This window comes from Zootoca vivipara, chromosome 12, assembly GCF_963506605.1.
Source record: "Zootoca vivipara chromosome 12, rZooViv1.1, whole genome shotgun sequence".
NCBI lineage: Eukaryota > Metazoa > Chordata > Lepidosauria > Squamata > Lacertidae > Zootoca > Zootoca vivipara.
In genome coordinates, this window is record NC_083287.1 from 25,690,956 (window position 1) to 25,715,606 (window position 24,651).

Genomic DNA, 24,651 nt, shown 5'->3' on the forward strand with positions numbered 1-24,651 from the left:
AGAGCGCGCGTCGGGGAGGTTCGGGGAAGGAGGCACCAGCACCTCGGACAGCTCCCCGCTGAAGCTCCCTTCAGGCTCTGCGTGGCTGCAGCGGCGCTTTACTCGCTCCAGGCTTCCTCGACGCCCAGCACCGAGCAGCGCGAGAAACCCACCTCCCCGATCCATCAACTAGAGGCGCACCCAGATTTAGGATCTCCGGCCCGGCTTGGAGAGAGAAGCACGCCCAGACTCGAGGCCACCCGGCCTTCACCGCTGTGGCTATATGCCTGCCAGCTGCTGCTGAAGAAGAGGACAAAAGTTTGCCGCGGAGGGGAGAGCCCTTCTTCTCCCTCTTCCCTTCCCCTTGGAAAAGGCGAATGCGTCGCTTTCGGAGCTGATTTGGTAGGAACGATGACCGAGCGAGGATGTGCACCAGCAGTCAGATCATCGGAGGCCTCCTGGTGCTCTCCGTGCTGGAGATAGGGCTGGGGGTCTCCAGCGTGGCCGTGGGGGCGGTCAGCTTCAGCCTGGCTCTTTCCGAGCGTGCGCCTCAGCTGGGAGACTCTTCTCCGGTATGGAGCGGGGTGTGTGTACGTTAGCCATTTCACTCTCTCTTTAACTCTTGATGGTGATGATGTTGTGCTCAGCGGGTGCTAATTTTCCATACGGCCCTTTCTCTAGCTTGCATGCTCCGTGCACTCTTGATATCTGCATGATCCATGTGTATAGACTGCTTCCTTCCTTCCTTCCTTCCTTCCTTCCTTCCTTCCTTCCTTCCTTCCTTCCTTCCTTCCTCCCTCCCTCCCCTCCCCTCCCCTCCCCTCCCCTCCCCAACCTCTTTTAGGACAACATAACCTGAACTTTATTTGAACCCTCTAGCATAATATCTCACACCCCACCGCAGCCTTCATCAGATTTATACCTGCGGAACACTGGGCAATGCCTTTGACCATGGGGGAAAAAAATCTACAATGGGGTGTAAAACTCTTCCAGCTGCCCTGCTCCATGCAAAGCCATGGAGGAAGGATCATAGCTCAGTGGCAGAGCGTCCATCATGCATGCAGCTCCCAAGTATCTCTAGGTAGGGCTGGGAAAACTCCTATCTGAACTCCCAGGTCAGAGCAGATAATACTGAGCTAGATGGACTAAAGGTGTGACTTGGTATAAGGGTGGGTGGGTGGGTAGACAGAAGTCCAGGACCCCATGCAGCAGAATAAGCAGAAGACTCCCAAATGGAACAGGGATGGCTTAATGCTTTGGAAATAAGCGAAGTAATGAACATTGCCATCTTAAACCAGTACACCCCCCCAAAAGAACCCGAATATTTGTGTCTAAAATTATCTAGTTGCACCATTGTGCATAGGACCATGTGGTAGTCCAAAGACAGAAAAGGTATTTCCAAATGATGCCAAGGACATGCCTTAGACTGCATATTTCTGAAAGAATGAAAAGGAAGCATATTCTTGCAGCATTACATCATTTTCTTGTGATCAGGATAGAGCAACTGCATCTTTAAGTCAGGATTTTACTAGGAACTGAAAATGTGGACAAAGTCAGTCAACATTCAGGCATACTCACAATTAATTTTGACATCATATGTTGTTTGGTTGAAATCCCCTACCACCACCATAACTTTAAATGAAATGAAAGATTGACACCTCAGCTTCAATAGAGGGTGGCTTCTTCTTCTTCTTCTTCTTCTTCTTCATCATCATCATCATCATTACATCCATTGTAACAATTGGATGAATGAAAGTACATTGTACTGTTTTCTATTGCAATTCATGAGACTGGCATCCAATGTGCTTCAGAGCTCAGCTTTAGGCACCCTTCTCCTAAACATATTCTTTGGAAATCAGTCCTACTGATTAAAATGGAATTTGGTGCAACCCAAACAAAACTAAGTAGGTTTAATTCCCATTCAAATGAATTGAATTTTAAATCTCAGTTACATTATTAAATCCAACTGAGTGGGATGGGACTTAAGTATGTGTAACTTCCAATGTTATGCCCAGCATGACTAACATTGTGGTGCATGGTAAAAATAATCCATGCAGCCATCATGGAGTAGCAGTGGAGTTTTCAGCTGAAATTAGTTAGGATACAGTGGGGTATGCTGACTAAGGATTTCAGCCTGCATTGGTATGAAAAAACGTAGCATACAATGTACATTTCCTCACTGGTTCTGTTTAGATCATTAGGAAGCAAAGCAAATGTGACCTGTATTAGAATTCATAATTTTAACTGAATAAGAACTTCAAAACTTAAAGAGAAATGAAGTGGAAATGTATTAGAATCATATAGACATATATTGGTCTAATGAAAGATACGATGCACAAGGTGTTTTGAAAGTGCACCATTTCCTCTGATTTTAGACTAAATAGCTGCACAATCCTGTGTTGAAATGTCTAGTTAGTACATTTTTACCTACATGTACATGTATCTTGGAGTAACAGCAGCACATTAATTAAGCTGCTGAGCCACAGAAGCAGCACTTACAGATTGTGGTAAGAGCTTGGAATCACAATTTCACCAGGTGGCCTGAGTGTAATAGTGGGCATGTGTGGGGGGAGGTATAGCTTTCTGAAGAGCAGGTTGGATCCAACCCAAATTACTTGCACTTAGATCCCAATGAAATCAATGGGACTTAAGTTCCAACTAACTTGGGTTAGATTCAACCCTACGGCTTTTGTCAGACTAGGAGTGATTATTAAACCTTTGAATGGCAGTGCTCAGCTGAAGGAGCAGCTGTGGACAAAAATACTGACACTGATAATTTTATTGGTATAGACAATTAGATAATTAGGTGCAGAGTCATATTAGCCTAGTGGGTTTCTACAGTTACAAAGTTTTATTGGGTAAGGATCTTGCATATTTTTAATCCATTTCTGGGCCTCCTTGCTAGTTGCCTCTGTGAGTGAACCTTATGAGTATCATATATGAACAGCCTGATTTAGAACATGGTTAAAACTCATGATGGAGTCATCCAACTATATTAATTTGCAGCTACCTTGTTCCATGTGGATAGTACACACATAGCAAGGTACACAACATACAGGATGTATGAGACATTTCTACAAGCCTGGATTCTGGGTGGATGCCTAACTTAAAAAGTGCCATGCTGTGTGGTTTTGTGACTGCATCCTCAAGTATTTGGTTTCAAGCTCACCATTGCTAAACTGTCATTGTTTCCCCACAAGGGTGAGATCTCTGCCTTTTCAAGAACTGCAAGGGGTATGAGCTGGTTGATGCACTTAGATGTGCCCTACTCAATGGCTTCTGAGAGAGCTAATTCATACAGTCAGCTTCCCCACATGATACTGGCCAGGTTGTAACCCTATCAATGGCGCAGCAAGCTTTCTGAGACCACTGTGTCTGTTCTGTAAATCTGCTCTATGGTCCGACTAACAATCTCATCTTAGACATATTTGCTCTGAAGAAGGCCATACTGTATCGAATTCAATGAGATTCGTGTATCTGAAGAAGTGTGCATGCACACGAAAGCTCATACCAAAATATAAACTTAGTTGGTCTTTAAGGTGCTACTGAAGGAATTTTTTTATTTTGCTTCGACTCAGACCAACACGGCTACCTACCTGTAATGAGATTCATGTCCAAGTATGCATGCTTGCAACTGCAGAATTAGGCTTGAAACCGAATGGTTTTGTTTTAATTGCAATAATTTCAGGTATCAGAGGGAGAATAGGTCAGGTAGGGTGGGATGAATTGCTTCAAACTTCTGAAGAGCACGCCCATTAGAGGAAAGCAGATTTGTATGCACTCTTCCTAAAAATAACATAACATGGAAATTTAATTAAAGGCCTTTGACCCACTTCTGTCTCCAAATAGCTGCAACTAGATGGGAGCCCAGTTTCACACATAAGTGGCTAAAGGGAAGGTTACTATGGAAACCTTAACTCAGAATATCCTGCTTTGTGTGGATTGAAATCATGCACATCTCTATTACACATATTGTCTCACCAACCACAATATCCTATTAAGCTGCCAAATGATATATTTGCTTTTATTTTTTACTGCCAGGCACCTTTAGCCACCTTTTCTATTTTAAAAGAACACTCAAAGTGGCTAAACATTTATAAAGCAGAGATAGCAGTTGAATGCACCATCACCGCCAGTAAATGTTTAAAAAATCATCCCAAGATTGTTAACCTGTAATTCAGATACAATTAAAAAGCATCTCAAAAGCCAACTGTAATAAGCATATTTTCACAAGGTGAGCAGAAATGGGACCAGGCAGACTTCCTTAGGGAGAGTGTTCCATAACTTTTGGATTCCATAACTTTGGCGTTTATACCTTCTCATTACTGTAAACCCATTTATATTGACAACAATGGTATGCAGTATAGCCATAGTTGCAATGTGTGAACTCCAGTCCACAGCAGTATTTTTTGCATAAGCAAGCCCATTATTGAAACTGAGGTCGCATTCGTGCAGAGTCCTGATGCACAAGAAAGTTTTATTGCTAACTGCCTTCATGGATTTTAAAAAAAATGGTTCATGGACAGTAGCAGACCCACCAAGATCAATGGAACTGCTCATATAGCCACTGCTAATTGCCTGCATAATGATAAGGGTCATGTATGAGTGGTAACTTGTTCATAACTGAAGGCCCATTGGAAACATACTGTGAGATGCAGACTTTGAGGTATTGGGCATATTCTTGCAGAAATTGGCTATATCTTACAAGTAATATCAAAAAATGTGGTAGACAAAGCCTATTACACTTCCTGAATACTCAAGACATCTGGGTGGAGCAAGAACACTAAAAAACGTTGGCATCATTAAATTGATTTAGAAATCTTGGGGCAGAAAAGCCATATAAGAATTGTAGGGTCTTGCTTACTTTGGTACATAATCCGAAGACTGTCAGGCTGAAACCATGAAAAACATTATTTTAAAAGAAAGAAAACCAGATATTATTTGATATTTAATGGAAGCCACTTCACTCATACCATATAGCTAAGAGCAGGACTGGGGGGACCTGTGATTCTCCACATATTGTTAGACTCCCAACCTCCATCAGCCTCAACCAGGATGCTCAATGGTGATGGGTGATGGGAACTGCAGACCAACAACACCTGGAGGGCCAAAGGTCCCCTTAGAGGTTGTCTAGTGCTCATCTCTGTATTCATGATAGGAATATTAGACCTGGAAGATCCTTGGCACCAAGGATGGTCCAAAGATGCTAAAAATTCATGGCTTTGCTTGGATGAGAGTAGACCACACTATGAAGCTGCCTCATACTAAATCTAGTTCAATATGGTCTTGACGCTAAGGACTTGGGTGAATATCTTGCCAGCTCTTCTGCCAGCTGTCTTTTAAGTGGACCTGGGACTTCTGAAGCCAAACTATTTTGGAATCAAGAGGAAAGAGTCATCCTATGCAAACATATGGGAGCAAGCTCCATTGACCACAGTGGGACTTACTTCTAAACAAACATGTGGGGGGTTGCTCTGTTCATGTCTGATTAAGGAATTTGTGTAGACTGTCAAAATATAGAGCTCTACTCCAATAAGGGACCTCAGAACAGAATGGTTACACTAATTACAAATGTGAGAGCTAATGAGTTTTCCAAGCTCAAGAGCAGAAAGCTTAATATATCCGAGAAATGAAAGGAAAAGAAATACATTAAAATATGTAGTAAAATATATTATGGATCTTCTGCTTCTGCCCACCTAATTTTTCTGGAGCTGAAATTCTGCATGGTTCTCACTCTATAAAGAATCAGTTTCAGTTAAGGCAACAGAAATTGGAAGAAGAGTCTAGTTATATGGCAACAACCTAAAATCAATCACTCAGTTAATCTCATCTGTGTGGAGACCCTTATCTTGCTTGTGATATAGATGAGGATATGCCTGTCCTCTCAGTGATACGACTGAATAAGAGACTGAAATACAAAAACTCTTTGAATCCAGCCATTGTGTGCCGGATGCCTTTCCACTTGTATTACTTGTCATAGTCATACAGCGTGAGGTGTAATTAGTCCTTTGAGGTGAACAGAAATGCTGCTAGATTTTGACTTTTTTTTAAAAAAATCTACTACTCACACGGAATGAGCTGCTTCTCCATAGAAACGGCAGGACCAATTGCACGAGCGTGTTGAGCACACAGGCATACACTGCGAAGAGAGTGGCAGCATGCATACAAATCACCTCTACACACAGAGGAAGGCATGCAAGCATGCACCCACCAAAAAGGAAGAATAAAGCTGCTTTAAAAAATAACAATCCTGAATTATGTAAGTCACATCAGGGGTAGTGCATGTGCTAGCTACTAACTTCAAAAGTGCCATATCGATTCAGTGTTTGGATTTCTCAAACAAGTGCCCAGGCTAAAAGCTGTCTAGGATCTAGACAGGTCTTTCTTCTCATTTCAGATGTTTGAGAGGGCTGCTGGCAGTGGTTCCCTGTGGTGCTTGGAAGTCACTCTGTTCATTAACAAGAGAGACACCCACTCACTCACTCATTCACTCACTCACTCTCTTCTTCACTTCCTCTGAGTCTGGGCTGAGCCCTGACACCATGGTGGAGCAGGCCAGGGAGGAAGCACCACCATTTATCACACAGCAAGGATGGTGATGTCATTTCCTGGGGGGTGGGGCATGATTGGCCAATCCTCTTCATGCCAACCATTTCATTAATCAATCAATTAATGAGATTTAATATCCTGCTTCATCAACAACAAAAAAACCCTCTAAGCGGTTTACATAAAACAATATAAAAGGTTCATTGAACAATTCCGATCAAATCAAATGTTAAAAGCAGGGTATCCAAACAAAAATAAAACCAGAAGTTTTAAAAGAACTTCTTTTAATTTTAATTTTTAATTTTTAAAGAAATATACATAATGGAGTAAGCTCACAGCCTATGCAAGATTATGTTCATACTAAATTATGACTAAAACCAAAATCGTGTATAGTCAAAATGCATTTGGTTCAGTGGTGGGCGAGATTGCCAAAGTCATCCCCCCCAAAAAAAGTTGTCCCCTTTCCACCCCCCTTTTTTTAAAAAAAATCCCCATGTGCGTAAAACTCAATGCGCACAAGCTAAGTGCACATAAGTTGTGGGTTTACTGTAAAACCACATAACAAAATGATGTGCTGCCCTGTGCTCCTTTGGGAGGAATATTAAAAATACATGTCTGGGTAGGTTTGATTTATTTTTTTTGAACAGGTGCTAAAAATAATACAGTGATGGCTGCTACCTAACATTAATGGGCAGGGACTCCCAGAGAGCAGGTGCTGCCACCGTGAGGGATCGATTCCTTGTAGATGTGAAACATACACCGTGTGATACTTGAAAAAGTTCCACTTCCACAGATCAAAGTAATCAAGTGGGCACATATGGGATAAGGCTATCCTTCAAGTAAACTGGTCCCAAGCTGTTGAGAGCTTTAGATATGACCATACTGTATAATACTGTAGCTTATACGCCATAATACCAATAGCACCTTGAATTTGGCTCAGTAACAAACCAGCAGGTGTGCAGATCTCTGGGCAGGGGCGCAATATGCTGACAGGGTCTCGTTCCTGGCAGCAATCATGCTGCAGTGTTCTGCACTGACTGCAGTTTCTGGGCCAACCTCAAAGGAAGCTCTATATTCTAGACTGCATTGCATTAACAGTCTTGAAGCAACCGGTTACAGGATTAGTGTGATCAAGCTCTCCCAGTCCAGGGAAGGTCGCAACTGTTGTGCCAGTTGTTAAAGAAGCTGTCCTCAGAGAGAGAAACTCATAAAGTAGGTGAAGCAGACATATAGAGGTGGGTCATATTAGCATGAGTATGCCACTTTCTTTTTTGGAAAACTCTGAAGTGTCGCTTTGTTATGGTAACCAAAATGTTGCAAAATAGCTAGGAAGCATTTTTGAGTCAGAACTGTCCATCAGGCTGGATAATAAGCAAAAATGTGTGTGTGTGTGTGTGTGTGTGTGTGTGAGAGAGAGAGAGAGAGAGAGAGAGAGAGAGAGAGAGAGAGAGAGAGAGAGAGAGAGAGAGAGAATTTAGTTTGATATTGAAGCTGTAGTTTCTGCACTGGTCAAAAAAATCATTTTCAGAATTAATCATTTTCTGAGAATTAATCTCAGAAGAAGCATAGCTATTGGGGTTGTCATGAAAAGCACCTAAACTTATTCCATGTATTTATTACCCCGGTATGTATATGCCCAAGGAGCTCAAGGTGCCATAAATGGTTCTCTTCCTCCCCATTTTATCTGCACAACAGCTCTGTGAGGTAGGCTAGGCTGAGAGTGGTTAACTGGTCTGGTGAGCTTCATGGCTGAGTAGGGATTTGAACCCTGGTCCCGCTGGTACTAGTCAAGCACAATAACCACTGTACCACACTGACATGGCCTCACAATTTACCACTATTGGACTTCTTGGCATCTTAAAAAAAAGGCACTGGAACCGAGTCCCCACAACCCTGGTTCAAAGTAAAGAAAATTGATTTAAATTTAACATTTTTTTTAAATGTACAAAATAATATCCAACGAGTAAGAAACAAAATAACCGCGTCCTACGGGACCGCCTCTGGTATGCCCCGCAGAGGACATTAAGGTTCACAAATAATAATATACTGGAGATCCCGAGTCACAAGGTGATTAGGCTGGCCTCGACCAGGACCAGGGCCTTCTCAGTACTGGCCCTGACCTGGTGGAACGCTCTGTCTCAGGAGACTAGGGCCCTGCGGGATTTGTCATCTTTTCGTAGGGCCTGCAAGACAGAGCTGTTCCGCTTGGCCTTTGGACTGACGCAGCCTCAGGTTACCCCCCCCCCCTAAGGTTTTATTTTATAATGGTTTTATCTTACTTGTAGATTTTTAATTTTAAAACTGAATTTTAACATTGTATTAATCTGCATTTTAATTAAATTGTTTCTTTTATACTTGTGTTGATATTTTTGTTGTGAGCCGCCCTGAGCCATAGTTCATGTTTCTTTTTCCAACTACAGCCTTGATTGGGAAGGGCGGGGTATAAATAGAATTATTATTATTATTATTATTATTATTATTATTATTATTATTATTATTTCACATTGCTGCTCAGCACATGGACACCTCAACCCCCCCCCCCCCTGCTTGCTGTACAGCACATTCATGGCATGGATGTCAAAGCCCCACCTGCAGCCATCTACCCATTCATATTGCAGCTGGGTTCACCACTACTCTTATCTGATTTTGCTTCAGTGCACCAACTAGAATCCGAACAAGAGATGCGGGGGGGAATTAATCTGGTTTGCATTTGAAGATGAAGCTATCAAATGCACATGTTCTGAAACTGCCTAAGAACTGAAACCCAGTGATCTTTTGCAATGGTTTCTTCTCTGATTTTGCAGGGTAGTTCCCCAGCCAAACGATGTTTACAACATTGTGTATGTTAGGGGAGATGGTGCATAAAAATAGATACATTTGCGAAAATGGCACATAGTGTGCATTGTCTTAGGATAAATTGTTTGCAAAAGTGTGTGCATGGGTCAAAACTGCACACAGAGGTGTTTATTAAGAAAAACCTGTACTAAATGCTGGTGAATTGTCGGGAGGATTTTTTTTAAAATCTCAAATTGCTGCAGAAATGCGGAGAGGCGAATTTAAGAAGAGAAAACTGAGAAACTGAGCTAGACCCATGAGCAAAGGCCTCATAGGAGCCCATTGCAGGGAAGTGGTAGAAACAGCTGGCCTGGTGATCAGAACAGAAGGGAGGCAGGTAGTTTGCCTGGAGAAGATGTGGTGACTGGGCTTAGAATGGGCCTGAAGCCATCACCCAACAGCAGTGGGTTGGCTCAGGATCCAGTGGGTCCTGGGGTGGCTCTGTCCTCCCCTGTCCTTGGAATGGCTCATGTTGTGGCTGGTTATTTCCAGTGGGGGTCTCACCGGTGGCACTCCCACCTGCCTGTGCTGGCAGAAGGGGAAGATGTCTCATGCCTCACTGCCTCAGGCAGCAGCTGCCGGGAGGCTGTTGGGCTCTGACAGGGGTGGGTGGATCCAACCTCCGTCCCCCCAAGTGGGGCAACAAGGATTTGGGACTGCTGCATTAGTGGTTGTGTGAACTGATGCTCTGCCGCACATGTATACCATGGAGAGAAAGGTAGTTAGAAGGAGAGGCGGGGAGGGGAAGAGAATGAAGTTAATGGTATTATTATGTCATCTGATAACAGCATTCTCTGAGCAGCTTACTATAATAATGTTAAAGTACAATAGCTTTCATGAATTATTAGGTTCCGCTAAATTAATAACCACTGCTAGACTGATCACTCTTTGTCTAGTTCTCTTGCAAAAACCATCCAAGCTACCAAACAGTTCCTGAGAGAGTAAAAGGTAAAGGGACCCCTGACCATTAGGTCCAGTCACGGACGACTCTGGGGTTGCGGCGCTCATCTTGCTTTACTGGCCGAGGCAGCCGGCGTTCAGCTTCCGGGTCATGTGGCCAGCATGACAAAGCCGCTTCTGGCGAACCAGAGCAGCACACGGAAATGCCGTTTACCTTCCCGCTGTAGTGATACCTATTTATCTACTTGCACTTTGACATGCTTTCGAACTGCCTGAGAGAGCATCTGAAGGTAAAAGCTGGGCATGGTGTTTCTCTTTGCCAACTTCCTCTGCTGACCTGGGATCTGTTCTCTCTTAAGGACCTGGGCTCTAATCCTGTAAAGGCTGGCATCAGGCAGCTTCATTCTTTTCATGTGGTGGCAGCTTGAGGACATTCACCAGCTCTGGACATACGACTCCAGAGAGAGCAGAAGCGAATGGCACAAGCAAGGCGAGAACCTACAGATGTGCAACTGCCTCAGGCGGCAAGATCCACAGGCGCTTTCCAAGGAATGTATTGCCTGCCACTGCTGTCACTGCTGCACTGACAGCGACGGTGCGTTCCTTGGAGGCTGGATCTGCTGCCTCCTTGACAGCCCCCACCTACCAATCCTGCTTCTATGGTGGCCTCTGGGTGAATAGGAGGCGCTGATCATCTCCTCCCAACTATAGAGAGGAAACAGCAGCGGCCACTTCCATGATTCAGAGCAGACCCCCTTTCCCTACTACAATGGCCTTTGATTGCTTGCTCAACCGTTGGGTAAGGTTGACTTGATTCCCACCCGCCTTGTTCCCAATGTATTCCTCTTTTCTTCCTGATGGAGATTGTCACTCACCACTTCTTCCCTGGTGGGGGTACCATTTTGTGGTTCGCCTCAGGTGCCGAAATGTCTTGGGCCGACTTTCCATCCTTCTCCATGTTTTCGCAGAGCTAGTGCTATGTTCACAGGACCTGTTTTACTGTATTGGCCCAATGTACATCCCTACAGTGACCCCCCCCTCCCCAATCCCAGCAATGTATTCCAGGTAACCTGGTCTTCCAGATTTCCTATTCCCATATCCCAGAAGGAGAGGATGCCACCTGCAGATCCAAGCAAAGTCTAACTCGTGTGTGTGAATATCAAGGAAGAAGCCTCATGTAATAGCAAGCACACACACAAAGCAAACCTGCTAACTTATTGACAGTTAAGCATTTATATCACTCATACAGAAAACCCTGATGACTCACTTCTGAAATGAGTGGCAAATGAGTGGCATTCAAATGCCAAAATGGATCCAATGATTATTCATTCTCTGAATCTTCTCTCCGGTTTAGTCACCTCTACAGTAAATCCAGTTAGGCTCCTTTACAGCGAAACTAGCTGCACCTAATTTCATTGAATGAAATCAATGGTATTTTAGGTGCTTTTCAGATAAGAGACACAGATGTGTGGTAGCCCCTTTTTTTGTGACACAATCCCATCTGGTGATTGGGATTCTGTATAGCCACAGTCCCAGCTGCATGGAATTGCTTCAGAGAAAAGCAGCTCAAAGGCAGCGGCAGCTGTGAATAACGGCACCATAGTCACAACTGATCTAAGTCACTGGTTTCAATAGAACTTAGAAGCAATTAGCTCAGAAACCTCCAAGCGCCCCTATTTTCCAGGGACAGTCCTGGATTTACAGAAGCCATCCTGGTTTCTGATTTGATTCCGGAATGTCCCCCTTTTCCTTAGGACATTGCTGTTTTTCATTGGAGAAATATTGGGAGGGATGGAGTTATGAGACCCCTGAGCCAAGGAGATAAGTAACTATACAACCTTTAGAAGACATCTGAAGGCAGCCCTGTATAGGAAAGCTTTTTGTTTTATTTATTTTTATGTTGGAAGCATCCCAGAGTGGCTGGGGCAACCCAGTTGGATGAGTGGGATATAAATAATAAAATTAGTATTAGTATTAGTATTATTTATTACTCCCTATTTCCATTGGAGAAATGTTGGAGGGTATGTTAATAATAATAATAATAATAATAATAATAATAATAATAATAATAATACTATATTTATACCCCACCCTCCCCAGCCAAGGCTGGGCTCAGAGCGGCTAACACCAAATATAAAACAACTAGTTAAAATACAATTCAACAACAAGATTAAATACATTTAAATTTAAATTTAAAATGCAGCCTCATAAAAACGGAAAAAAGAAAGGGAAAATGGGGGAGGGGATCAGGTTGGCTCCAGGCCAAATGCCAGGCGGAACAACTCTGTCTTACAGACCGTGCAGAAAGAAATCACGTCCTGCAGGGCCCTGATCTCAGGAGACAGAGCGTTCCACCAGGTCGGGGCCAGTGTTGAGAAGGCCCTGGTTCTAGTAGAGGCTAATCTGATTTCCTTCAGGCCCAGGACCTCTAAGGTATTACTGTTTACGGACCTTAAATAGTAAAATAGTAGTAGTAATAGTAAAATAGTATTTTACAGATACTATTCACCTCAAATACGAGGGTCCTAGGCCATAAAGGGCATTAAAGATCAAAACCAGCACCTTAAATCTGACCCTGTACTCCACTGGGAGCCAGTGCAGCTGGAAAAGCACTGGGCGAATATGCTCCCATGGCAGGGACCATGTTAGCTTCCTCTGAATAAAAACCATAGTTTTTACAAGGGGGAATCAATATCTACATTAGATGTGTCTTTTATGCCAGTTACTCGCAGGCTGATGCTATGCATTTTTCTTCCCAGGGACTTCAGTCACTTATGGGGGCATGGGAGGAGGAAGGAGTTTCTAAAGCTTTCTGTCTTTCCAATGCTGCTGCTTCAAAGCGGCCAGAAGCCAAGAGCAGAGGCAATGGGGCATCTCATAAAAGAGCTGCTGCAACAGCCTTGGCATTGGGCAAGCAAACTTCCTAGTACTACAAAAAGGTTGAAGGAGACCATCTTCCTTTGAACACATTTTCTTTTTCCTCTGCCTGTTCTCACATACCTGACTCCCACAGCCAGAATCTTGTGGATCATGGGTGGTGATGCAGGGTTGAACATACCCCATCCCCCCACTTCCATGATCTTCATTCATGGGCATGATCTTCATTCATGGGTGCCCTGATTCACCTCCCTGATTCATTTATATACTTGGTTTTTACATGCTGCTTCACAAAATAGCTTAACTCAGTTGGTTAGAGGATGGTGCTGATAACATCAAGGTTGCATGTTTGATCTCTATGTGGGAAGGCTGCATATTCCTGCTTTGCAGGGGGTTGGACCAGATGATCCTCAGGTCCCTTCCAACTCTACAATTCTAGGATTCCCCCCAAATGGCCTGGTAGCCAATCTCCAATACCTGATAGGCATAATCAGGCCTGTGGACCGTCTGGAAGGTCCACACCAGTGCTTTGCAGCAACCTAACCTGGATGTAACCAGAGTATGTTTTAACTGTGGCCAGAGATCATCTCTCCAAGAAGGGATATGGCTGACAAGCTGGGCAAAGCTTATGGAAGGCACTACAGTCATACCTCGACATCCAAACGACTCAACTTCCGAAGGTTTCGACTTCCGAAGTCGACAACCCCGGAAGTCTTTTCGCTGCCTGCGCAGAAGCGGCGCAGTCGGTCGGCGCATGCGCAGAACGGGCGCTTCGACAACCGAAGACTTCGACTTACGAAGACGGCCGCAGAACGGATCGTCTTCACAAGTTGAGGTACCACTGTACAAGCAGCAGTAGCACAGGATCTAAACCAGGTGTAGGAAAGCTTTGGCTCTCCAGATGTTGCTGAACTGCAACTCCCATCAGCCCCAGCAAGCATGGTTCATAGCCAGGGATGATACACAGTTGAACAACATCTGGGGGACCCAAGCTTTCCCAAACTTGATATAAATGCTTCCCCCAAGCTTTGCACCTCTTTCTTAAGGGACAGTGCAGCCCCATAACAAAGACTGACTCAATAGCATTCCCTAAATCATTGGCTGACAGTGCCTCTGACTTATGTGCAATGATCTTCAATTTTTTAAGCTTTCAACCGGCCTATCTCAGGGCCTGCTTCCTAAGTTATGGAGAGTGTCCTCCACAGCTTATGAAAGGAGAGACCCGGGTCTCAGCGCCTTGCCTCAGTTCCTCCCCTCTCTGCTCCAGACCCATTTCTTTTTCTGCCAGCAAAGAATCTGCAGACAGCCAATTCATAGCATTCAATAGATCTTCCAAGCACTACCCGGGTTGCAGGCTGAATTTATTTTAGTCGCTAGGAAAGAAATTGCCTGTAAGGGGATTTATGACAGTCTTTTCGTTTTGGTTTAAGAAGCTCAAGTGGCTCAGAACAAAGGCAATTCATTTCCAAACTACATCAGGAACTTATTGGATTAATGCACATTTCGTCCTGAATGGCCTCCCCAAGTAACTTTATGCAACAGTTTGCTTATTTTTCTTTTGCCTCCAGTAATATCTAATGACAGTTTATTCATAATTAGAGTTTATGCAGATTGTGACTTATGTCTTGCTAACCTGCTTTCTATGCAGACTGAGGATGTGGACTAGAGTAATACACAAGTTAAAACAATCTGGGCAGAGGATGAGAATCATACTTGATAAAAAGTGGTTGCTTTAGGCCAAACATGATGTGTGTCAGAATGAGGTCAGCCCCATCAAAAAAGGGTTCGTCCAAACTTCTGCATGTCCTGTGCCCAGAAAAAAACAATGAGTGAGCAATTTTCCACTTGACCCACACTTTCTACATATGGGTCCAAGTGGTTTCTCCCTTGCCCTGCTCCTTTCCCCCTAGGGAAAACCCATTCTTTCGCTCTAAATTGGAGCAAATGTCAATCCAGATAAAACCTGAATTTCTGTTTGTTCCAATTGAGCACTAAAGAGCGGTTTTCCCCAGGGGGAAAGTGGCAGGACAAGAGGAAGCATGGATTAGCCTTAAGTGTGTGTGTGTGTGTGTGTGTGTGTGTGTGTGTGTGTGTGTGTGAGAGAGAGAGAGAGAGAGAGAGAGAGAGAGAGAGAGAGAGAGAGAGAGAGAGAGAGAGAGAGAGAGAGAATGAATGGAGAAAGAGCTTTAAAATGCACCAGGAGGGAGCTGAACATCCCCCTTTGTACCTATTAGGGCTCTGTAATTGAACATGGAAGAAAGCTGGCATATGAGATCCAAGTTTGGAGAAGAAAAGGGTGACTAGGGGAGTCCGTGGTCCTCCAGATGTTGGACTCCACTTTCCATCCATCAGTTACAGCCTGTATGGTCAATAGTCAGGGACGGTGTAGTCCAACAATATCTGGAGGGCCCCAGATTCTTCATCCCTGGTTCACCTACTTTTGCCTATGCTGCACTTTAAGTCACTGCACACCCCTGACCTTTTTATAGGATACTAGCTGGCCCTGCCACGTGTTGCTGTGGGTTATTTGTGTGATTTCCCCTACCCTGTACCGATCCATGACGTATCCCTGTGATTCCCCCACTCCTCCCCTCACCCCTCCAGCTTATCCCTGTGATTGCCCCCTCATCCCCCTCCCTCATCCCTGTGAATCCCCCAACTCTGTCCTGATCCATGACCTATTATGCCCCCTCTTCCCCCCCGGCTTATCCCTGTGATTTCCCTCCTCTCATCCATCCAACCCCCCTCCCCCGGTTATCCCTGTGACCCGTTCATTTTGCACACAATCATTCCCCCAATGCGCGTGTTCTGTAAAATTTTGCCCTGTCCCAACCCTGACTCCCCTACCCACGTGTGTTATGTGAAATAACATTTATTCTACTCAAAGGATTGGCCTGTAAAAGGCCCATATTCAGTTGATTCTATGCTGCAGCCTATTCACCCCCCCCCATCCCTCATCCAGGCAGGCCCCTAAATCCATTCAGCCTAGTCTGCAAAGCCGAGGCGAGATACTGTGGAGAGGGCAGGTTTCATCCCTGTGTTTCCCTCCATCCTGTTCTGACCCACCATATCCCTGCCCCCTGTTTGGCTCCCCATCCCCCCCCCGACAGGCCCCTACCTCCACTTGGCAATGTTGGGCCTTGCTGCTGCAAAAGGCCTGTTTTCAGTTGGTTGGGCCTTGTTGCTGCAAAAGGCCTGTTTTCAGTTGGTTGTGGAATTTTGTGGTGTCATCTGGTGGCGCGGCTTTCGAGGCAGCAGTGGGTGATCTGCCTTTCTATTGGATGCTGCTGGAGTCTTCAGAGCTTCTGCTGGTGACGTCTAATGTGTGCACCACTTTTTGTGTTTAATCATTATTTTAGGTATGAAAGGTTTGCTTTTGGGGGAAAAAAATTATGCCAGATCCCTCACTGATGGGCATGGAACGTTGTGGCCAAATTTGTTACATTACAGTTCAGCGGTTATGGAGAAAGGCTGTGACCTCTGCACACGCAATGCCTACATTTTTATATATTTAGATTGGCAGGCTGAGTCTTTCTGCTGCTCTCCTGTATTATCGTGCCTGTAACCTCACTGCTATAGGTGGAGATTCTTCCTATGTCACAAGGTAGTTAGTTTGGGGTACAGATGGTTCCAAATTACTGATCACCTAAGGAATCCTCCAGGCATCCTGTTTATTGAGAATTCAGCCCAATTAAGCTACAGAAAGCTTACACAGAGGTTAGACTATGTCTACCAGAAAAGTGATGTGTCTATGTATCAATGATTGCATTCCATCAAGTGATCTACCACCAGAGAGCAGAAGGGCTTCCAAGCTTGAGGGGGACATAACAAGAGAGCCAGTGTGGTGAACCTCACTTCACTACAGAGTAATTTTCCATGTTGCATGTACCACTGCTGCATTGTGGGTTTCTGGGCCCAGAGAACTATTCAGACGTGGTGGCACCCACTAGTATCCATGCATGTGTGACATCTTACACAGTGTTGGGCTTAGGTATAACCAAGCCCACTGGGTTCATCCTGGTTTTCCAACCATTAATATTTACAGACCACAGACCACTCTGACAGCATTTAGGTCTGGTGGTATTTGAAACAGAATTGAACATTTTCAGGAGGATGAGGTGGAATGTGTTGAATTTCCCTAGATTTAATAATAATAATAATAATAATAATAATAATAATAATAATAATAATAATAATTGAATGTTAGTGTGAAACAGTGTTTTCATGTGTAAGCACTGTCTGGTGGTAAATTGGAGGAGGGGTGAAAACTGGGTTTCTATGATTTCTCCGTTGAGAATAAGAAACAAAGTTGGACATGGATTGCGATTCATGTAGCTATTCTTGGAAGTCCATTGAAGTATGTTCAATGATGCTTATTCCCAGGAAAATGTGCTGAAATCTAAATTCCCAGTTTTAGACTTCCCGCTTCAGTTTCTGCGCTAAATACATCAGATTCATTTATTGAAATTCACTGTTTGACATTTTCTATGCATGAAGATGCTTGATTTGTAGCATTTGGCTGACTTTTCCACATTAAGTATAATTGTGTTCCTGACCATTATTGCCACTTGGTTGTCATTTCTTAAGGCTGAACTGAGAAGGAAAAGTAGAATCCATAGCCCTACCATTTTCACCAGAAGTAAGAGGATGGCTGTAAAACATTTTTGCAAAAGGAGAAACATTCCATAGCTGGTTAATAAGAAATATGAATACCGTAACTTTGCATGTACTCAAGGATAGATATGACCTGCCCAAAGGGCAGACTGTAGCTGACCTTGGAAACAGACTTTCAGAGCAATCCTAACTATAGGATATCAGTGAAACAGGTTGGCATAGTTTGACCCATTCCAAGCTCCTTCTGGGAGCCTCTGGAGGGAGCTGTTGCTGGCTGAGTCTGCAGGTGAGTGTGGGCCTAAGTGTTGAGGATTGGGCCCTAGATGACAGGATGGAGCCGAACAGGGTTTTGAATAAGTATAAGACTCCCCTTTCCCTTTCCCACAACTCCTCAGAAGTTCCCCTTTTAAGATGGCTGCAATGGGATGTTGATGTGGCTCCAAGATCTGCTGAATCCAAACTCTCATCCCAGCAGATTTTGGATTTGGTTTGTGCTGTTCCTAAATACAAAGAGGTTTGGCTGAAAACTGTTTTTCGAAAGAGTAACCCTATCATCTAGATATAGCCACAGGTTTTTTAAAAAAATGAATATTCTGCTACAGTTTTCATTATTTTACAGCGTGGCAGAGTTGATGCTGCTGTTCTAGACTTTCAGTTATGACATATGTTCTTCTTGTTGTTACAGTTTCTGCTTTGTGGAGCGTGTGGGATACTGTGTGCCAAAAAAAAATCAGGACTTGTCGTAAGTTTTTGCATGACTTGTATTATGTATCAATAGATGAAATGCAAACTGTCGTGTGCCTTGAATTATTTACTGCTGGAAGACGCCATGCTCCATCTCCAAAAGGACAGTGGAAAGTGCCCTTGGGAAAGGTAGGTACTTTCCTACTCTGGGCCAGAGGCGACCGACCGGCAATATTCAGTTTAATTCTGTTCTGCCCTTGGCCTAATCCCATAGGAGAGGGAAGCCCTGAGGGCGGGAAGGAGTGTAAGAGGAGGAAAAAATGGGTGAAGGAATGGAAGGAGGAGGTGGGAAAGCTCTTTGAAAGCTGTCAGTTCAGATCTCTGGCAAGAATGAGGTTATCCAGTGCTATTTTTCTAGAAAAAGAGGTGCCAGAACTTGCCATTAACACTTCCCTCGTTCTCTTATAATGGCAATGGCACCCACCTGAGAGGTGCCAAAATTGAGTTCCGGCAAGTTCCAGCTGAAAAAAATGCCCTGATGCTATCTAATACTATGATTTATAATGGCAAAGAGCCCACTGATGCAAAACAAAGAAGGCCAATCTTACCTAGGCACCTCTTTAGCTTAGCTTTTGATACCTGAGGTGTAGACTTTTAGGAACCCCTGTTGAAAATAAGCTTGAAAGAAGCATTCTGTGGTAGCCAATATGAGAGGTTGTCCAATCTGCCTGGTTGTGGCATACGTGGCGCCCACAATGGTTTTTATGGTTTGCAGATGTGCCCACAGGCCCCAAAAGAATGGCAACCCCTGTTGCACGTACGGAGAAAATGTACACACAGCTGTCAGAAGTTCTGTAGAACTCATAGCTACTTCTGACAGTTTTCATATATGTGTTCATCGACATGCTCGGTGTAACTGGGGTCGAAAGCTGTATTTCCATGAAAGCTCACCTCCTCCCGCATGTGCCTACCTGGTTTTCTTCAGAGGCCCTGCTATGGCTATGAGTGCCCCACCACGTGAAGTGCAGCAGGTGGCTATCAAGCAAAGGGCCTTTTCGGTGGTGGCACCTCAGCTGTGGAGCAGCCTAGAGAGGCTCACCGGGAGCCTGGTGAAGAGTTGCTGTATTTAATTCACCCAGGCTTTTAAATTTTATGTTTTGAATCTGGGCTGTACATCCTTTTATGCTGTCTCTGGGCAAGGAAGGTTTTTCTCATTCTTTTTGGCCGTCTTTTATCAGTTATGGTTGGGTTTTGGGGGGGGGAATCTACCTTCTAGATTCTTGGAATAGTAGAGTTGTAATGGGCCCAGAGGGTCATCTGGTCTAACCCCCTGTGATGCAGGCATCACAATTGAAGACTCCCCATTGCATATAATGTATCGGCCCGAATATAAGCCGCACTTTCCTCCCAAATTCTGACTGTGCAGCTTATATTTGCGACCTTACGGTATGCAGCTAGGAGTGCGGGGCAAACAGCACCAGGAGCGCGGCTCCCCCCCCCCCGCCCCCGAGAGTGAGGAAGGGGAAAGACCGCCAGCAATGCAGCGTGACCCCCCGCCCCCAGTATGCAGCCATAAGCAGCAAGGAAGGGAGCGACTTATATTTGGGGTTTTTTTTTTTTCACCCCCCTCCCTCCAATTTTAAAGCTGCGGCTCACATTCATGTGCGGCTTATATTCGGGCCAATGCAGTATTGTTTGCAAACTATTTTGTCGTCACCAGCCCAGGGGAGGTTAATTTATTTATTTAAATGTTTTGGGCCGTGTGGCTATATATCCGTCCGTCCGTCCGTCCGTCACTCTGCTTTTCAGCCCCCCTTGCACCGCAATTGCCTTCTCTGGCAGAGAAGTCCATGGTAACGTGATCTTTCTTGTCTCCTCCCAGATGATACTTTTCTCAGCCTGCTGTATCTGTGGACTAATTGGAGGAATATTAAATTTTCAGTTCCTTCGGGCTCTGACAAAGAAATCCTCACATCTTTATCCTCTGCATGTCACCTCCATGTCCCTGGCTTGCATCGGCATCGGTGGGTGCACTCTGTCCTCGTGGCTGACTTGTCGGCTAGCCAGCTACGAGCAAAGAAGAATGTTTTCAGAAAGAGAGCACTCGCTGCACCACTCCCACGAAATGGGCGAGAAGGTAAGTTGGGCGGTCTTCCCGAACCGTTGCGTTTCTTCCCAAAAGGCTCTTCTTGTGTTCTAATATATTCGTTCAGCAGTAAGGGGAAGAATGGAATTTTCGGCTTTACAAAGGACTGGGAAATGAAACAGTGCCATTTGGTGCACGCTTCGTTCTCTTATAGAAAGCTATTTTTGATACCGTATCTCTGCAGTACACCCATTTCAACAAAATGCGTCAATTATCTACATTGTTCCATTGTATAAGATAGACAAATGCTGAGCCGCTAAGTCTAGCACTCCCTAAATAACCTGCTTAATTAATGTGAACATACAGACACACCTCATTGCATGGAAATATTATTTCCGGTGATATTTTCCTAGAAAAAGAGGTGCCGGAACTTGCCATTAACTTATAATGGTGCCCACCTGAGAGGTTCAGGAACTGAGTTTTGGCGACTTTTGGCTGCAGGAAAAAAGCCCTGATTGCTTCCCCCTGTTGTAAAATGGAGAGATTCCAAAGATTACATCTATATGGGACAGGGATTGAAAACCCATGGCCCTCCAGATGTTCTTTTGAATGACAGCTCATATCGTAGCTGGGAATGATGGTAGCTTGGAGCCCAACAACATTGGAGGCCACAGGTGAACTCCACCCCAATGTAGGAGGTCAAGCTGAACAATCAGCAACTCCATGCAATGGATGTGTTGTTGGTTTGTACTGCTTCAAACTGCAGATGGAAAAATCAGACGGCTGAATTTCCCCCACATATTCCCAGAGCATACAAAACCTGCATACCAGGGAGGTTTGAGCCAGGCTTTCTGGGGATGTACAAGGTGTTCTTAGCAAGAGAATGCACTTGGGCATCTGCTCCTATACTCTAAAGAGGTACAGTACAGCGCTAGAGTATATTGCCAGAAGTTGCTGATTGTGTACATCTGTAGAGGAAGTACAACTTTCTGTATATTGATACTGATATGCTGCCTGTTTCTCTGCCTCATTTATGACTGTTATATCTATATTAGAGATTGAGGGGTATTGAAATAACCGACCTGCCCAGCTGCCCAGTGGTACCCCCGACACCAGAGTTACCTTCAAGGTATGCCAAATTCTAGAATGCTACAATGTTTGGTTTGGTTTTTAATATCTCTGTAGCAAGTTCAGTTTCTTAGAGGAATGCATCATCAGTCTTGGGGTGGATCTACACACAGGGGGGAAATGCTATAAATAAGTCAGAAAATATCTGAGGCAGAATCCAGTTATAACGGGTATAATCAGGGACTTTCCTCCTCCTTCTCCCCCCCTCCTGTATTTTAATGTGATGGTACTCATAATACTGATACACCCTCCGTTATCTCTGATCATGTAAGCAAGCTCCACAATTTCCTTTTTGTAAATGGGGAAACCTAAGCAAACACATTGACTTGGTTGACTGAGGAGCTCCTGAGCCCTCCTCCAATATTTGTTTTACTGGATGATACTGGCTTTCACTGGCGACATCCATTGACTGCTTAATGGATTAATCCATTGACTTAATGGATTAATCCATTGACTTAATGGATTAATCCATTGACTGCTTAATGGCTGAAGGGATGTTAAGTCTACTCATCTCACTCTGTTTCCCAGCAGACAGGTATCTACATCACCACATCCTCACCTCAACCGACATTATCTGGCGCCCTTCCTGGAAATCCCAGCAGAGACCAAGGTATCAAATTGTGATTCAATTGTCATCTCTTCCATAATACAAACATAGGTTCCATTTCTTCCATGGGGCATTATAAAAAACAGGACAAGACAGATTTATTGTAAGAAACTGCTTAGGGCAACCATTTCTGCTGCTACCGCTTGTCAAGGACACTTTTTCAGTCACATGCTATCTGCTGTCTAGGGTGAAGGAAGGGCAGGTGACCTGTTGCTGTAAGGAGAGTTGAAATAACTAGGAGGCAGATCCCAACAGCACTGGGAATGAAGGAGAAAGAAGCCAGTAGACCAGGGGTGAGGAGATGAGGAGTCTAGGGCCTTCCAGGTGTCCTTGGACTCCTACCCCCATCAGCCCCAGCCACCATGGCCAATAGTGAGGGATGATGGGAGTTGGAGTAAAACAACTAGATGAGCCACATCCCTGAAGTAGGTCCACATCTCGACGTGAAGTGAAACAGAAACCTATCAGGACCTAAGGAGAAGTGGAGCTTTCACAAAAAGAAAGTGAAAGCTAAGTTAAAGCGCCAGTGAGACAGATGCTTAACACAGGGTTCCAAGGAAAAAACCAGACAAGTCATAAAACTTAGAGGGATGGGTGACAACCAGACCATTAAGTTTAAGAACATAAGAGCCTGCTGCATCCAGCCAGCGGTTCGTCAAGTCCATTATCCAGTTGCCAACCAAATGCTTATGGGAAGACCGCAAGCAGAACCTGAGGGGAACAACACTCTTCTCTCTGTAGTTTCTTGCAACTGGTATTCAGAAGTGTACTGTCTTCTGAATTCATAGCTATTTGGGGTAGTACCTAAGCTTCAAGATCAGCTGCAGGTGTACAGGAATGTTTTCATTTTAAATTTTTAGCCTTTGTGCTGGGATGGGTAAGGTTGGTGTTGGTGAAGAAGCTTTTGCTATTCTTCCATGCGTAGCATCCTTCCATTTGGGTGGCTGAAGAATATATGGGTTTTTTTCCTAGCTCTCTCATGCCATCACCTTTCATTACATTATGTCATATTACACAGCATGAAGCTCCCCTAAACGATGAGGCAGGAAAGGCCTGTGGGCTGCAAACTACCAAGGCATTTCCACTCCCATGACTAAGGGCGCTTCCAGACTGTCACTCCTTTGGGTGGGATTCAATCATACCCCAGGAAATTCAGGCTGTGCAATTCAAGCTGATTTGGAGCCCTCACACAACAAGCCTGATTTCCGAAAGATCAGAACTTCCCCCCAATAAGCAAAGGGATGAGGAAATGCACTCGCAAGTGTTGGGATGAAACTTGCTTAACACAATGATCTTCTAATCTCACAACCAGATCAGAATGACTGCTCATTAAATGTTCATTTATTTATTACTTTTCTATGCCACTTTTTCCTCCAAGGAGCTTGAGGTGGTGTACTTAGTTCGCCTTCTCCTCGTTTTATCCTCACAACAACCCTGTGGAGTAGGTTAGGCTGAGAGGGAGCAAGTAGCCTAAGGCCACCTTCATGGCCAAGTGGGGATTTGAACCCTGGTCTCCCAGGTCATGGTCCAACACTCCAACCCAGACTTTCTCAACCTCGGCCCTCCAGATGTTTTGAGACTACAATTCCCAGCATCCCTGACCACTGGTCCTGCTAGCTAGGGATCATGGGAGTTGTAGGCCAAAAACATCTGGAGGGCTGAGGTTGAGGAAGCCTGCTCTAACCGCTACACCGTGCTGACTCCTAATACAGTGGTACCTCGGTTTACAAACAGTCCCGTTTATGAACGCCGCGGACTGGAAGTGTTTACATCCGGGTTCCGCGGCGTCGGATGCGCAGAAGCGATCTGCGCAGCGTGTGTGTGTGCAGAAGCGCTCTATCGGCGCTTCACGCATGCGCAGAAGCATGCCTTCAGGGAGCGAATGCCTCCGTTTACGAACGCCTCCATGGAGCGGATCGCGTTCGTAAACCAAGGTTCCACTGTAGTCAGTGTCATCCAATCTCTCATTGAACAGATTGTCTGGCAGCTCCATGCTGTCATTTTGTGGCAATGCACCCATGGGCTGATCATTCTGGGTGGAAAAATTCTAGGAAAGAAAATCTGGCACAGGCCAGATGTGAGCTTCAGTCCTTACGTTGCTTAAATCTGTACTAGCTAATTAGCAACATGCAAAGCTGACCAAAAAAAATTGCCTTTAATCATAACTCCCCATTTTATGCTTACAGGAAATGACAGACAACATGTGTAATGGAGGCCCACACCTAATTTATAATGGAAGAGCCTACTGAACGGTTTACAGTTTTCAAGAAGAACAACTACTTTCAGGATTTTCTTTAAGAGGCAAAGATGTAGATGGCAGCGACTTTTGAGAGGAGGCCCTGGAAACATGGCGACTTTTGATTTGCAATAAGTTCACAGCTGAAAACAAGAACAG

At 44.6% G+C, this 24,651-nt stretch overlaps 1 protein-coding gene across 4 annotated transcripts; it reads left to right on the forward strand.

Annotated features, from left to right (window-relative positions):
• The first annotated feature begins 404 nt into the window (after positions 1-404).
• TMEM196 (transmembrane protein 196) lies at positions 405-24,592 on the forward strand. 4 transcript variants are annotated; one of them, XM_035130046.2, is made up of 6 exons: positions 405-569; positions 18,437-18,493; positions 20,318-20,572; positions 21,577-21,650; positions 22,178-22,259; positions 24,443-24,592. In XM_035130046.2, the coding sequence occupies exons 1-6, from the start codon at positions 405-407 to the stop codon at positions 24,503-24,505; spliced, it is 696 nt and encodes a 231-aa protein (XP_034985937.1). In that variant the 3' UTR covers positions 24,506-24,592. The 4 variants fall into 4 exon arrangements, with proteins under 4 accessions (XP_034985937.1, XP_034985938.1, XP_034985939.1 ...); XM_035130047.2 differs by having other exon boundaries at positions 405-551; XM_035130048.2 differs by lacking the exons at positions 21,577-21,650; positions 22,178-22,259.
• Positions 24,593-24,651: the final 59 nt, after the last annotated feature.